Source organism: Numenius arquata, chromosome 2 (assembly GCF_964106895.1).
Source record: "Numenius arquata chromosome 2, bNumArq3.hap1.1, whole genome shotgun sequence".
In the NCBI taxonomy this organism is placed as follows: domain Eukaryota; kingdom Metazoa; phylum Chordata; class Aves; order Charadriiformes; family Scolopacidae; genus Numenius; species Numenius arquata.
The window spans coordinates 75752632-75766156 of record NC_133577.1 but is presented as its reverse complement, the minus strand read 5'-3'; the positions used below and the strand labels follow the sequence as shown (position 1 = coordinate 75766156).

Below are 13525 nucleotides of genomic sequence, written 5' to 3'. Positions count from 1 at the left end.
CAGAGAAAGATGCTGGCTAAAATCTGGGCTGAGCTTTTCACTGCTTGCTCAGGAGTTGCCCCTGGCCTCTCCTGGGGTGGACATACTTTGGGCACCAGTGTGCAAAAATCATGATAGTATCTGCCACTCTTGTTCAGTGGAAGAGACCAGGTAAAGTGAAGGAGCATTAGAGAGGAAGGTAAAGGGATGGTGTGGGGGATTGGCTGTATCTCTGCATTGAGTCACCTCTTAGGAAGAATTACTTTACTTCAGGAAGAATTACTTTACTGAGAGAGTGGTCAGGCACTGGAACAGCCTGCCCAGGGAGGTGGTGGAGTTGCCATCCCTGGGGGTATTTAAGAAACGTGTAGACATGGCACTTCAGGGCATGCTCTAGTGCCTGAGATTGTTGGTTTGTGTCTGTTTGTGGGTGGGTGTGGTGTGTGGTTGTTTGGTTTGTGTGGTTTTTGTTTTGGTTTTGGTGTTTGGTGTGTTGTTTTTGTTGTTTTGTTTTCTTTTGGTTTTTTTTTGTGGTTGGACTTGATGATCTCAAAGGTCCCTTCCAACCAAGAAGATTCTGTGATTCTGTGAAAAGGTGGAACAAGAAGGGGAACTTGCGCTGAGGAACATCAGAGGCCTGTGGGTCCCAATCTGTGGAGAGCCAGATGTGCCTCCTGTATGATGCATCTGGGGAGACAGTGTCAGGAAATTTTTTCTTATTGGATTATAAGGCTGAGAAACAAAGCAACAGACTGTAAAAACCCCTGCCTTCTGCTTCAGTGCTGGCTGATGCAAAGCTGAGGCAGCAGCTGGAGGCCATCATATGACAACCATAAACGACATGAGTTTGGCGGCCTCAGATGATGAGCTGTGAGGAATAGAAGCTTTCTCTCTGTCTTTTCCATTGGTCTAGCTCTTCTCCCCCTCCCCTTCTCCATCTTGGCTTTACTTTTGGATTATTGAATATTTAAGTGTTTCTCTGTGACACTATCTCTGATCCTTTAATCCAGCTGGCCTGGTAATTCCACAGACCCAAATCAGCTCAGATTTCTCCACAGACGTAAGCCTTGTTCCTCAAGGGTTCACTCCTCCTCCATTTATCTTCCTTCATTTTATTTCTGACCTTTGTGTCTCTGTGCTAGAAATTGGTTCAGCTTTTGCAGAAAAAGCTTTGGCGATATCTTTAGTGAGCAGCCTCCCCCCAAAATGAAAGGGGCAAGAGGGATCTTTATTTTTCATTAACTAAGAATCCTTTTCTCTGTTTTTGATTGTTTTCTTTCTCCTCAAAATTAAAAAAAAAAAAAAAAGAGACAGAGAGCACTGTGCCCACATGTTTTATCTGCTGTATGAAATTATTTCCTCTGCGCTGCCTGAGGATACCCCTGCCAGGCTCCTGTCTCAGCACAGTGGGAGAAGAGCTGAAGCTGCAGCCAGAGGGAAGGGTGTTCCGGGCTGCCCTTCCCAGTCAGAACCAGGAGCTTGCCGGGAGCTCAGAAATACATTGAAGCAAATGTCACTTTGCCCCTGATTCCCGCCAGGTGTCCTGTCCCTCAGTGTTCATAGCCCCCAAGGAAAGGTGGCAAAGTAAGAAGGTGGAAGCTGCGCAACTCTCTTTGGTGGTGGTGGGGGGTAGGTGGGTGATGTGCTCCAGCTCGGGACTGCTGGCATTGCTGGGTGAGAGGCTGGAGGCTGGTATTTGACACACTGCCTACACCCTGCTCCCCTCCAGCGTGCTCAAGCCAGGCTGGCTCACCTCAACAGCCTTGTCCCTGCACCGAGGGGCAGGAACAGTTTTTAGAGCGCAAGTAGTTACATGTGGCTTGAATTATTTATCCCGCTTGCATCAAGGAAGAAAGGAAACAAACAAAAAAGTGGTTTTTTTTGGGTTTTTTTTTTTGTTTGTTTGTTTGTTTTTTTTCAGGAGGGGAGGCTTGTCTGCGGTTTACCTACTTTGTGTATTGTGGGTACATCATTTTCAGGCAGCTGAAAATCCGTGGCTTTGGCTGTGCTTGGGGCTTGCCTTTGTTTACACTAGGAGTTTTGAGCATTAATGGCCTTTTGTTCCCCACCCTCCCTCCCCTTCCTCTTCTACACCTGCCGATTCCTTTCCCCAGGTCCCTGGCTGTGATCACATTTACTTAAGGGAGCCCAGGTACCCTTCTATGTACCCTTGTGATAAGAGATTATACGTCGTGAGGGTTCCCTTCTGAAAGGCTTATCAGTACGGCAGGCAGTCCCACTCCTCCCTTGCTTGCCCTCCCCCATAGTGTTGTCTCTTCCCCACCATCTCCCTCTTCTCATGAAACCTTGCTGTCTCTACTCTTATCTCAAAGACCTCCTCCAACTGATGCCTTTTTTTGTCTCCGGTGTGCTTTCTTTTCCAGATTCCAGTGACAGATGGATCCTTCTCGTGTGCACTTGCTCTTTCCCTCTCTGTATTTTTGTTTTCGACATGTTTGATCTGAAGCTCTGAAGCTTCTCAGAGGGAACCTGGGAGAGGAGGAAGAGAAGGAGAAGGAACCGAGGCAGCCTGAGCGACAGAGGAGGCAGCTCTGCCTTGTTCTTCCACACCACACCGTGGAGGGGTGGGGGAAGACTAGAGGGGGAGGGCTTGGGTTTGTTTTGGGGTGGATTCAGTGTGGGTGGGGGGTGGGTGGGAGGGAGGAAAGTGGAAAAGGTGGGCAAGTTGGAAAAGGTGGGCAAGTTGCTCAGGAGCATCAGAGAAGATTCGTTATCCTCGGTCTGAATTTTTGTTTAGAAAAGAAGCACAAGGTAGTTCCCTTCCAGACCAATCATCTGTGGTCCTAACTTTTGAGTGTGCTGGAAGCAGATTGCATGTGTCCCCCCTGCTCCATGCTCCTGGCTTGACCCAGAGGGCAAGAAGAAATAATGGTGATGACACCTAATAGGACTGGGGTACTCATGCCCTTTCATTGCTAAACCTCCAGTTACCGTCCCTTTCTCTTCCCTCTGCCCCTTAGTTTCCTTTTGCCGTGGTCCTGCAATTTGGGGTTGTTTTTGTTGTGGTTTTTTTTCCCTCCTGATGAGGGCACCATTGCAGACCATGATGTGCCTGGGGTTGTGGGCAGCTGCCCTGCTCTGCTTGTTTTCCCCTGGCACCGTGCGAGGTGACTGCTGGCTGATTGAGGGGGACAAAGGCTATGTGTGGCTGGCTATCTGCAGCCAGAACCAGCCCCCGTATGAGACCATCCCCCAGCATATCAACAGCACGGTGCACGACTTGCGTCTCAACGAGAATAAGCTCAAAGTGGTGCTGTACTCCTCCCTCAACCGCTTCGGCAACCTGACCGATTTGAACCTGACTAAAAATGAGATCTCCTACATCGAGGATGGGGCTTTCATGGGCCAGTCAAACCTCCAGGTCTTACAGCTGGGCTACAACAAACTTACCAACCTGACAGAGGGCATGTTGCGGGGCATGGCTCGTCTCCAGTTCCTCTTTGTGCAGCACAACCTAATTGAGCTGGTCACCCCGACTGCCTTCTCCGAGTGCCCCAGCTTGATTAGCATTGACCTGTCATCTAACCGTCTCAGCCGTCTGGAGGGGAACACTTTCACCAGCTTGAGCAATTTGATGGTGTGTGAGCTGGCTGGCAACCCCTTCAACTGTGACTGTAGCCTCTACAGCTTTCTTAACTGGCTGGCAGTCTTCAACAATGTCACCAAGAACTATGACCGGCTCCAGTGTGAGACTCCTCGGGAGTTCGCTGGGTACCCGCTCCTGGTACCTCGGCCTCACCATAACCGCAATGCCATCACCATCTTCCAGTCCATGTGCAGAGGTGGCACCATCCCCTCCCTTTCCAGGGTCAACCCCACCCCATATACCCCTGACTCCCAGCGAGACCTGGATGAGGGCTCAGCCATCAGTCCTGGAGACTTCCTCTCAGTCAAGCCTCCAGCCTCCTCCACTACTGACTCCTCCTTCAGTCCCAGCATCAAGCTCCATGATGTCACCATCACCTCAGCCATCCTGATGGTAACCATCCCCATGCCCTACAGTAAGATGTATGTGCTGGTCCAATACAACAACAGCTATGTTTCTGACATAGCAACACTGAAGAGCAAGAAGGAATATGTCACTGTCAACAAGTTGAAGGCCCACACTGATTATACTTTCTGTGTGGCCTCCATCCGCAACAACAGGCGCTACAACCACACTTGCCTGACCTTTGCAACCCGGAGCAAAGGCAGGGAGGACCCTATTTCCAGTACTTCCACCACCACACACTATATCATGACCACGCTGGGTTGCCTCTTTGGGATGGTCATTGTTCTGGGGGTGGTGTACTACTGCCTGCGGAAGCGGAGGATGCAGGAGGAGAAACAGAAGTCCCTCAATGTCAAAAAGACCATCCTGGAAATGCGTTATGGATCAGATATTGATACCAGTACCATGGTCCATCCTTCCCAGAAGCTGGGTGAGCCACCAGTCATCCCTGTCTCACGGATGTCCTCCATACCTTCCATGATTGGGGAGAAGTTGCCCCCGTCAAAGTCAATGGAGGCTGGGATGGAGACTCCTAAAGTCACCACTAAAGGCAACTACATTGAGGTGAGGACTGGTGGTGGGGATGGGCTGGAACGAGCCCAGCGGGATGAGGACCTGAGGGAGCTTGACAATGGGCAAGGGTCAGCTGCTGAGATCTCTACTATAGCCAAGGAGGTAGACAAGGTCAACCAGATCATCAACAACTGCATTGATGCCCTCAAGCTGGACACGGCCTCCTTCCTGGGTGGTGGAACTGGCGTTGACTCAGACATGGCCTTTGAGTGCCAGTCCATCCCAGCCAGTTCCTCGGGTGGGCTAGAGCGGCCCAGCTTTCTTTCCCCACCCTACAAGGAAAGCTCCCACCACCCTTTGCAGCGCCAGCTCAGTGCTGATGCTGCTGTGGCCAGAAAGACCTGCAGTGTCTCCTCTAGTGGCTCCATCAAGAGCGCCAAGGTCTTCAGCTTGGATGTGCCTGACCACCCACCACTCAGCAAGTCTGACTCCAAATACATTGAGAAGGGCAGTCCACTCAACAGCCCTTTGGATCGTCTTCCCTTGGTGTCCCCGGGCACCATCCACCACTTGGAGGTCAAGCCTTCTTACCATTGCAGTGAGCACCGTCACTCCTTCCCGGCCCTGTACTATGAGGAAAGTGCTGACACCTTGAGCCAGCGGGTGTCATTCCTCAAGCCACTCTCACGGTCCAAGCGAGACTCCACGTACTCCCAGCTCTCCCCCAGACACTACTTCTCAGGCTACTCCTCCAGCCCTGAGTACTCATCAGAGAGCACCCACAAGATCTGGGAGCGATTCCGGCCTTACAAGAAGCACCACAGGGAGGAGGTTTACATGGCGGCTGGGCATGCCCTGCGGAAGAAAGTTCAGTTTGCCAAGGATGAGGATCTGCATGACATCCTGGATTACTGGAAAGGAGTCTCTGCTCAGCAGAAGCTGTGACTCTCCTTCTCTCTTTCCAAGGAAACAATACAAAACAAGACACCCCCTCCCCCAACAACCAGAAAAAAAATATGCCACTTGACTGTGAAAAATAAACCAACAACAAAATACTCCCGACATATACAAAACTGACAAAATCGTTTCTTAAAGTTTACAACAACAACAGAAAACTCTCTCACACACAGACACACACAGACACACACACATGCCGAATTGTCTCTACTGTGTTACGGGGACCATTGTTCTGCCTGCAGATGGTTGGGAGGAGCCTCCTGCTCTGATACTGTGGTAACAACACTGGAGTGTGGGTGTATGGGAATGGCCTGGGAGGGGGTGGCAGCGGTGGCAGGGGAAGGGCAGGAATGGACACTCACTGGGCATGAACCTCAGCTGAGAACTATTGCTCTTTCTGTTCCTGTTGCGGGCTGATTTTTCTTTTGGGGGGAAGGGGAGGACTTTGGTTTAGAAGGCTTCTCTGCCCACCTGATACACCTACTTTTGCAAATCTTCCATTGTTATTTTTTTCCCTGTTTCCTTTGGCAGTGGAGGCTTTTCTTTCTCTCCCGTACACTTTCAAGATATGTGGGATTTGTTGGAAGAAGTTATCTCACTTCTTTTCCTTTTCCTCTTTGCTACCCTTCTCTGTTAGGGTTCCCTAGGCTTGCACTTTCTGTCTGGATACTTCACAAACCTCCATCCTCCTTGGAGGAAAGAGAGAAGGTGCAAAGGACTGAGGGAGGTAGGGCTTGCCACACAACAGGCTCTGTGCCCTTGCTGCTCTTCTTCCTTCCCTTCTCCTGCCATGTCGTTGCTGATGAACACCAGCAATTCTGGAGTGATGGGCATTCTCCAGGCCTGCTCAGAGCCAGTCTTCTGCCAGTTGGTGGGGTGTATGAATATGCTCTTTGGCATGGCAAGCCAGGTCCTCAAGGAGTGGTGGAGGAAAAGGCAGGAAGGTTCTGTCTCTCGGTGTAATATGTTCCCATCTCTCCACGAGTGTCACGGGTCAAAGGTCCTCCCCACCATACACATCTATGCTCAGGCTGCCCTTGTGCAGTAGATTTGGTATGCTCTGTTCATGTTTCCCTTACTACGAGGAAGGGACCCAGAGAGGAGCTGAGGAGAACAAGTTCTACACAAAGCTTCCCGACTGACTTGCACCATGGAGTGTGGGGTGGGTGGGTGTGCATGAGAAGAGCATCACCCATCTTCCTCACTTGCAGGTGGATGTGAAGGATAGGATTTCAGTCGCTCACTTCACTGGGTTGATAGAAAAGCCACCAAGTGGCTTCCTCTTGCATAGGCCATGGACACTCTGGCATGGATAGGAGACAGCCTAGGGTGAATGCAGGAGCACAGGAAACAAAAGGGATGTGAGAATGGGGCCTGGGAGTACCCCAAGAGGGATGGCTCCAGGAGAAGCTCCCTTTGTGTGTGCAGCCACACTGTGTCTGCTGGGATAGAAGAGGATACCAGCCTCTGGATGGCAGTGCTCCTTGGAATTCTTTGAGGCCCTCACGAGAGTCAGAGCAACTTATCACCTCCTGAATCTTCCACCTGCTCACAGTTAGCCATGACAAACTTTTCTTAGTGATCCTCTAATATCCTGGCAAAAACCTGGTTTCACTTGCTAGGTCCCAACATCTGTCCCTTGGGTAGAAGATCTGCCACAGAGTCGGGAATGAGCCTACTGCCCTCTCCACTTCATTCCATTTCTGAGCAGCTCAACAAAGCACAATCTTGGCACCGTTTCCCCCAAAGTTTTCTTGCCAGGCAGGGGGGCTGCCTGCTGAGTGCATAAAGATGCAGCACAGCAGGCCTCCTCTCCAGGAGCTGCACACCCCAATTCTTGACAATCGTTTGCCTCTATCAGGATGAGGGTGAGGGCCTGTGTTGTGCTGGCCTTTCCTAAGTGGCTATTTCCTTTTTGAGGCACTCCTCAGAAGCCCTAGTGTTTTTGGAGGCCCTGGGAGAAGGATGAGGGTGTAGGAGCTTCTCTGGAAGGGATTTACATGCTACCTGCAGAGAACCTGCCTGTTATCTGTCAGGTAGTAGCACTGCCAGCTGTGAGAGCTGGTTCAAGTGCCACAGGTGACATGACTTCGTCTCCTGCATCTTCTGTAGGTGAGGAGCAGCAGTAGGCAGAGCCTGGTATGTGAAAACCAGAGGGGGGATCCCCCAAGTCTAAACTTGTGAAGATCTGTGGGGTTCCTTCCCTGTAGGGTTGGTGATGGTAACAATCCTAAACCAGGTCCTGATCCCATTGCCTCAGCTTCCTTCACTGTCAGCTTGCTTCCCCACAGTCTAAGCATTGTTTTACCTTGAGTCCAGAGGTATTCATGGGACTGACTATTCAAGAGCCAGTCCAACCCAGAGGAAGGGGTGTGTGTGCACACACAGGTGTGTGTGCACCTGTATATGTGCAGGAGGATGAAGGGAAGTCACATCACTGCTGCCAGGCGTCCCTCCATGTTGGGACAATGCAGCAAATCAAGACAGGTAAATGCTGTGAGAGATTCTTAGGCACATCAGAGACCTCTCCAGCTACCACATGGAGAAGGCCCAGAGGTCTTCCAGCATGGCAACCATTCAACTAGGAAAGACTAATGGCTGGGGCACAGAACTGGACAGGAGAAGAGGGATGACAGGCACGGGGGGATGAAGTCCTGTTCCTCTCCCCACTTCTTCCCTCCCTGTGCTTCTCTGCTGTATGGTCTTGTAATCAGTTCCACTCAGTCTATACTTTTTTGGGGAGCGTTAACCTGTAATGGTTTCTACTCCCTCCCCCCATCACCCCAACAAGGCAGAAATGAAAGGCCCTTCTTTTGCCTGTGGTGGGAGTAAGGCTGGGTAGGAGGGACAAGCCATTTCTCTCCCAACTGTAGCCCCCCACTCCAAACCAGTGGGTGAAGTTTGCACAAGATGGACTGTTCTGTGGGAGGAAGAGGGCAAGGAAAGGGAACAAAGTGTCCCACCTTCCTTCCTCCTCCCTTCTTCCTTGTCCTGCTCCCTCTCCAGGGGCGAGGGCTCACAAAGTGATGCCAGCCCTGTTGGAGGAAAGCAGATTTAACGTTCTATTTGCATGACGATTTTACTGTATTTTTCTGAGCAAACACCTGTTGTGTATGTGCCAGTTTGTTGGAATTTAACCTCCTCCCCCAAAGTCTCTCCCATCCTTATTCCTGTTTTCCCTGTTCCTTCATTCATCCCTGATGTGATTTTATGACAGATTCCTACTGGTTTGGGAGGGAACACACCCCAAAGAGAACCCAACCCAATCAGCCCCATAAAAAACATTCCTTCTTCTTTCCAGTGTCCCCCTCCCCTTGCCCCAACTGTGGTCTCTCAGCTGCTTTTCAGGGTTGCGTGCGTGAAGGGGGATGTGTTACATACCAAAGGCCTGCTCTTTCTAGTGGTCATCATTTCTCCTAATTATTTTGAAACAGGAGTGAGGCCCATCAAGATAGCTCTTGTAGGAGAAATGGTCACTACTGTCCCCATGCCCTGGTTGCTCTTTCTCCAAATCTACAAGCAAGGCTGTTCTTGGGGGAACAAGGAGTGCTTCAGCTGCAGGGAAACCTCTGATACAGTGAAGGCTTGATGTGGAGTTGGTTGCAATCACTAGAAGACCACCCACCACCTTCCTCTCATTGATTGCTGGGAGCTCTGGATTAGGTCTGTCATACCCCTCCTCTCCTGTGGGTGGCCCTGGCAGAGGGCAGATCATGATGGAACCTTTAAGGCCTCTGTGGTGGGAAAAAGCATGGAGAGACTGCTTGAAGTTTCTAAGCTTCCTATGGCTTGGCTTTGGCAAGAGTCCCTCACACCTGCCTTCTCCCAGGGCAAAGTGGATCCATGGAGCAGAACCAGTACCAGCCCCTTTCATACTTTATTTCTGGGTTGGTGACTCTTGGCAGAGAAAACAGGGGTTTAGTTCACCTCACTGGATGGTGTGGAGGGTGAGGAATGAGTTTGGGTGCTGACCTGCCCTCTTCCCCGAGGAACAGGCTCAAGAGGGAGCCTGGGCTAGGTTCCTGCACCCAGAAGAGTGAAGGTGAGACCCTTGGCCTGCTGTTTCAGTGGGGCAGAGCCCATGCTGCCCCAGCTTATGCTGCGGTGCCACATTCCTCTCTCCCCCTCCCCACTCTTCCATGCTGAATAAATCCCTCACGAGGCAGGTGTGAAATATTCATGACTGACAAATGAAGATTTATGTCGGGCTGAGGAGGCCTCTGTGTGTTTGCAATGCTAATCAGCCTGCCTTCCTGGAGGAGGCTTTGCCAGGCAGGCATGGGGAAAGGAGGGGGAGATGCAGGAGGGAAGGGGGAAAAGGAGCTGAGGAAGAGAGAGGAGAGGCAGACACAGCAGGGGTGAGGAAGGTGTGGTGGGACCAAGGAATGGGGAAGCAAAGAGGTAGAGGGAGATGGAGAGGGTGGAGAAGAGGCACAGGCTGGAAAGACCAGGGAAGAAAAGGCTGCACTGGAAAGAATGGGATGTAAAGAGAGAAAGGGACCAGCAAGAGAAAGGGTTGAGTGCAGGGGTGGAGGCTCTCTGAGAGGAGGTGGGGAATAAGTCAGCAATGCCTGAAGAAAAAAGCTGGGCAGACTTCATGATGAGCTGTGGCCACTCTCTGTAGGGCAGAGCTCAGCGCTACAGGGCAGGCAGCTGCCACACGGGCAGGAGCTGGACCCAGGGCCCCGAAAGCACATTTGCCATGCTTGCTGCTGACCGGAAAGCTCAGCTGCGTCTGGAAGGACACACAGCCTCCGGGAGCCTGGAGAACACCCCTTCCACTGCCGCCACCTCCTTCAGCACAAGCCGCATGCAAGGAGAGCCTCGTGGAGCCACATCCTCTTGCTGGAGGCAGCCTGCTGCTGTCCCACCATCTGGGCAGGAAGGAGCATCTTCAGGGTGGCTTGGTGTGGGATGGACACTGAGTGCCACCCTCCACTGGGCTGCGGGGAGGGGGTCATCTCTTGTAGGGTTGGCAGAGCCTGCCCCACCTCAGCTGCCCCCTGCCCACCCTGGCTGAGGCAGGTGTTTTTGGGTCTTTCCCCGAAGAAGGGGCAGAGGGGAGCATCTGTGGCCTCCCCTGTACACACGCACGCACTCCCGCACCCCGTCCCTCCAGCCGCTTTGGCCTTGTACTGTGAGGGGCGTCCTCGGTCTGCCTCCCCCCCAACTTCCCCTGCCACGCGCCATGGGGAGTCCTCTCTGTACCTCTCTGTGTGCAGTCCCACCAGGGCAGCCCTCCACAGGGCCGCCCCAATGCATCCCCCCGTCCCCAGGTGGAGAGAGGGCAATCTCCACCCAGCTTTTCCTTCTCCCACTGTGGGTGGGCACCTCTTCTCCTCCATGCCCCACCAGGAGGTAAATCACCCCTTCTCCCCCTTACGGTCCCGTCTCCCTCTGCCCCATCCTCACACATTTGGCTTGGCCTTTGCCTCCCCCATAACTACCACCGCCACTGTGAGGCCTTGCTCTTGGGTGGCCTGACCCCCTGCCGCCTGCTCTTCACTTTCCCCAGGAGGAGAGGAAGCGGCCAGGCTGGGTCAGCTTAGACCTTCCAGGGCTGGTACGGCTGGTCCATCCACAAGCACAGCACCTGGGGCGAGGGGGTGGGAAGGGGCGGGCAGCTGCCGGGCACAGAGCCAGGGGTATCAGCCCTTGAATGTAAGGAAGGGCCTGGGAGGCAGCTGCTGGGACTGGCTCCTTGTGGCCTCTTTGGTGTTCCTCCTTCCGTAACAACCCTGTGACCCCCCCTGGTTGTGTATGGACAAATTTCAGTTGGAGCTATGTTCTTTTCTTTTCTTCTTCCTCTTTTTTTTTGTTTTTTTTTTTTTTTTTCTTCCTTTTCTTCTTTCAGATTTTTATTTCTTTCTTCTTTCTTTCTTTTTTCTTTCTTTCTTCCTTCTTTCTTTTCTTTTCTTTTCCTGTTTTAAAACTGAATGGCACGAAATCATTTTTCCTCAACTCGGAGATTCCTGTATGGAGAAAATCAATTTCTATATTTGCAATAAATTTCTTATTTAAAAAAAAAAAAACCAACAAAAAAACCCAAAAAACAACAAACAAAAAATATGAAAAGCTGCTTCTGAGTCTATTTGTCTAAGCCTTGTCTTGTAGAGGAGATGGGATGGGATGGGAGGGAACAGGGTACAGGAGAAACTGAGAATTTTGGGTTGGGGTGTGGGAGAAGGATTCTGGATTCTTCTAGACACCCAGCAGCCATCTGCTCCCCCCAGACACACTGTTTCTCTGCCCTTGGATATTGCCTTGTTTGGACACATCCTCATTTTTACTGAGTCCTCAGTTCTGCCATGATACCAGTCCCCTCCTGCACTGATCATCAGCTCCCAGTTCATGCCCCATTCCAGGCATGCATACAGCCCTACCTGGGGGCAGGGCAGCGCTTCCTCGCCCATCATCTGCACAACAAACCCTCAGCTGGCGTTGGGAGGTGTCCTCTGCCCAAGCTCCAGAGCTGTCTGGAGGAAGGCAATCCAAGCCAGGTGATTTGGCCATGGATAATGACTGAGCAATCTGTAGCCTAATCCAGCAGCAGACATCCTGATCTCAGCTCTTCCTAAGCATCAATATTTAAAGTCAAGAATACAGCCAGCAAATCCGTGGCTATTGATGCATTATACACATAATTAGGCCAATTTGTGCATGGTGACATAGCAGCCATTCCCTTGCATATCTTGCCTCTTCTCCACCTCCTGTTTTGTCTCATTTCTAGTTTCTCCATGAGTGGCACTGCTGCTTGGCTCAGAGGGTTTCCTCTTTTGCCTTTGCACATCCAGCTTTGATCAGACAGGTCTAACTGCAGCTTCTGAGCTTCCTTCTTGGGTGTGCTAAGCTCACAGCCTCTGCACTTAATGTAGGCAGGGGGAGGAATATATGGATTTGGAGGGGTTATAAATATGGACACAACAGTGACTTTCAGCTCCTGGATATATATGCTGCAGTAGCTGACAACTTGTTAATGCTTGAATTGATTTTAGAGCAGCCTTGGGGGCAGATGTTACTATGGGCAGATGCTTCACAGTCTGACACGTTCTTCATTGGACTTGGGAAGAATGATTGAGTGTGGGAAGGAACAGTGCAGGGCTGCATATCTCTGGGGTGTGGATAATAGTATATAACAAAAATGAGCTCTACTGGAGTTAGTCAGAGCTTCATGTGCTTGGTGGAAAGCTGGATCATTGGGTCAAGGTGGTGTTCTTGGCATCTGCATCTCTGCAGTGCAGGGATATGGGCCTTCGGAGACAGGGAATCTCAAACCTTGAGAGGAATTAATGCATAAATTATAAAGAGGCGTAATCTAATCAGTGGAGTGCCCCCATGCTGTTTATTTTGTTACTGAATTCGATTTTGTCTCCATAGTCCCTGCATTTCATCTGGTTGCTCTGCCACAGGGATGAGAAAGGACAAGATGTATTTTCAAATGCTGTCTAGGGGGAGCAGGATGCTTTGGTAAGGGAAGACTGTCAGGGCTGAAGTAATCACAAATGCCCTAAAGCCAGGTGGGGACTGTTGGACTAGAGGGACACCAAGACACTGTAGTCAGCCCTCTGGGCCAAAATGAGCTCTGATGAAAGAGTTAAGCAGTGCTTGTATTTAAGCAGCCTTTGGCTGATTCCAGTCAGAGACCTTGAGAGTCCTCTGCTCTGCACAGGATTGTGTGTTCGGGGAAGGGATGAGGTGTGAGCTGCATCTGGGAGTCTGTGTTGTTCTCTCAAGTGCCTGTAAATATGACTGCGTCCAACTGACGCAGTCCCTGCAGGAAACCACATGGACCTCTGCCTCCAGAACCTGCTTGGTGGACCACGTCGGCTGTGTTGGGTAGTGGGAGAAAGGCCCAGCTCTGTGCTATGAATAGTGAAGCAGCTGCAGTGGACAATGTGAGAGAGGGAGTCACATGGGTGGCCGACCAGTGAGCTGACCTCCTAAGCAAGCCCATCATGGAGAAGAACAGTGCAGCTTCACATAGCCTCATGTTTTAGGCTGGCTGCAGACTCAGGAAGACCATTTTGTTGGTTCTTGCTGACGTGGTTCTTTTTCACTCCCATG

At 51.3% G+C, this 13525-nt stretch overlaps 1 protein-coding gene across 1 annotated transcript; it reads left to right on the top strand.

Annotated features, from left to right (window-relative positions):
* The first annotated feature begins 3022 nt into the window (after positions 1 to 3022).
* On the top strand, positions 3023 to 5449 carry ELFN2 (extracellular leucine rich repeat and fibronectin type III domain containing 2). The gene has a single exon (XM_074169073.1). The coding sequence runs from the start codon at positions 3023 to 3025 to the stop codon at positions 5447 to 5449; it is 2427 nt and encodes an 808-aa protein (XP_074025174.1).
* Positions 5450 to 13525: the final 8076 nt, after the last annotated feature.

Bases quoted from the DNA above. Each gene is read 5' to 3' on its own strand.
- ELFN2 (XM_074169073.1), top strand. From the start codon at position 3,023: ATGAGGGCACCATTGCAGACCATGATGTGCCTGGGGTTGTGGGCAGCT.